The 2,500-nt window shown below is 50.8% G+C and overlaps 1 protein-coding gene across 1 annotated transcript in view; it reads right to left on the minus strand.

Annotated features, from left to right (window-relative positions):
• LOC137620084 (uncharacterized) overlaps nucleotides 1–1,159 on the minus strand; it is a 1,698-nt gene extending 539 nt beyond the window's left edge. Inside the window, exon 1 of the mRNA XM_068350359.1 lies at nucleotides 1–1,159. This exon is cut by the window's left edge and continues 539 nt beyond it. Coding sequence (XP_068206460.1) covers nucleotides 1–1,159 — 1,159 coding nt within the window.
• Between the last annotated feature and the right edge of the window lie 1,341 nt (nucleotides 1,160–2,500).

Genomic DNA, 2,500 nt, shown 5'->3' on the forward strand with positions numbered 1-2,500 from the left:
CCAGTTTCAGATAGAGCTCAGTCTTCAGCTTTGAGTCCATCTGTGCAGCGATAGCAGCCGCCGTCAGCTCAAGACGAGGGATGGTGGTCCTTTTCAGAGGGGCAACTCTCGCCCGTCCTATGACGAGAGTGCAATGAATCTTTCCGTTAACACCAACTACACGCAAGTAAGAGACTACACCATAGCCTGTCTGACTTGCGTCTGCAAAGTGGTGCAGCTGAAGGGTGTCAACATCTCCGAAGTCTGGTGGTATGAAGGACCTTCGCAGTTGGAACTCTTCCAGTTGTGGCAACTGCGTGAGCCAGGTCTTCCATCGAACAAGTTCATCAGCAGACATCTCCTCATCCCACGAGAGCTTCCTTCGGCACATTTCTTGCAACAGGATCTTCGCAATCAAAGTGACGGGGGATAAGTAGCCCAAGGGGTCGTAGATCGATGCAACAACAGAGAGCACACCACGTCGGTTGAAAGGCTTGTCTTTAAGGACGATTCTGAACGTGAACACATCTATGCTCATATTCCAATGGATCCCCAGGGCTCGTTCAGTTGGCAGCTCATCTTTATTCAAGTCTAGGACAGCCACAGAGTCGTCTCGTTCTTCTCCGGGGATCGCAGCTAGAATTGGCTTGCTGCTGGAGGGCCATTGCTTAAGACGGAAACCTCCATCCCCACACAGGTTGATCAGATCTCTTGTCAGTTTAATGCATTCTTCCTCATCATCCATCGCCTTGAGGAGGTTGTCGACGTAGAAGTTGCGACGTATAGAGTTAGAAGCTTCTTCGTTATACTTGCTTCCGAAGTCCAGGGCCGTTTTGCATAAGCAGAAGTTAACGACGCTTGGCGATGATCTTGCGCCAAAAATGTGGGACGCCATTCTGAAGACTTGCAGTTCTTTGCTGGTGACACCTTCTGGCCACCAGAGGTACCTCAGGCAGTCTCTGTCCTCTTCAGGTACCTTCACTTGATGGAACATCTGCACGTCTGCTGTGATGGCATGTTGACCCTCTGTAAAACGCAGGAGAACACCCGTCAGGCTATTGGTGAGGTCGGGGCCTTGCATCAGATGTTCGTTGAGAGATGTTCCTCGGTGCCTTGCCTTCAGATCGAAGACCACTCGGTCTTTCTGTTTGACAGGATGCCTGACAGAGTGGTGCGGCATGAGCCATACGCGCCCGTCCTTCCTCTCTAGCTGACTTACAGGAACCCTTTCGGCGTAGCCCTTATCAGTTTATTTCTCCATCTGAGCTACGTAGGATGTCTTGTAAGCTTCGTCGTTGTCTAGTCTTCTTTTCAAGCTTCGGGCTCGTCGAATTGCCATATTCATATTATCAGGTAGAGGAGTAGAGTCCTTGAATGGAAGCTTGTCCACGTACTTTCCATGTTGATGCTGTGTCGTGTTATTCAAGGTGGCCAAGAATCTCTTATCCTCTAGGGAATCTTCCAAGCTGAAGAGGGATTCCTTTTCGAAAAAATCTCTATTGAAATGACTCTGCAGTAGCTCTGTCAAGTGTTGAGGGTAAAATTTTCGATGAACATGATGCACGGGTGAGACCTCCGATGCAGACCGGTCTCCAGTAGGACCGAAGACATCCAACCAAGCATGGTTAGGTAGGCGGATGGCTCATTTGCAGTGCCGTGGCGTTGCTCCAGAATAACTCGATTCAGGGTCGTGTCTAACCCGATCACGAGCTCGACCTGTTCGTGGTCAGTTGGCATGCTTTGCAGCTCTACGTCTGCCATGTGTGGCCATCTCTTCAGCCAGTCCGAAGGCATTATGTAGTCCGTCGACACATTAATTTTGTGAGTAACAAAGACTTCTTTTACTCGTTCTTCCTCCTCACCTCCGTTGATGTTACCAAGGGTAAGTTGGACCACTTCCTTGCAGGCGAACGTACCGGCCTCTGTCACCATGGTCTGGTTGCAAGGCCTTCCCGTTACACCTAGCCGATCTATTAGGCTCCTTGCGGCTAACGTGGGTGTGGCTCCTCCATCTCTGAAGCCGACCGTAGTGCATGGTCCGTTCACCATGACCGGGATAAGCTTCAACATTGTATGACCACCCGGTTGTCGGTCAGTGGACATGGCATGTACGTGCCCCGTCGTCGCAGGAGTCCCAGCCTCTGGAGTGGTTTCGGTGTTAGTTCTATCAGGTGGTGCATTGCTAGTCGTCCCGGCCTCCGCTTTAGGCTTGTCAGATGTCTTGGACACAGTTGTTCTCTTGGAGTTTGCACTGTCCCTTGGAGGGGTTTTCTTCACATAGTGCAAGAGCGTGTGATGCGTCCCCAAGCTGCACTTGCCACACGTAGATTCTTCTTCACAGGCTTCGTGATTGTGCGCGACATTTAGGCATCTGAAGCAGAGTGTGGCATCCACCACAGCATTCCAGCGGTCATCCAAATTGAGGCTTTGGAATCGGTGGCACGACTGAATTCCGTGCCTATTTTTCGTGCAGTATACGCAATATATCCCATTGTCGGAAGGAGAGCTGTGGTGAACAGGC

This window comes from Palaemon carinicauda, chromosome 26, assembly GCF_036898095.1.
Source record: "Palaemon carinicauda isolate YSFRI2023 chromosome 26, ASM3689809v2, whole genome shotgun sequence".
Classification (NCBI taxonomy): domain Eukaryota; kingdom Metazoa; phylum Arthropoda; class Malacostraca; order Decapoda; family Palaemonidae; genus Palaemon; species Palaemon carinicauda.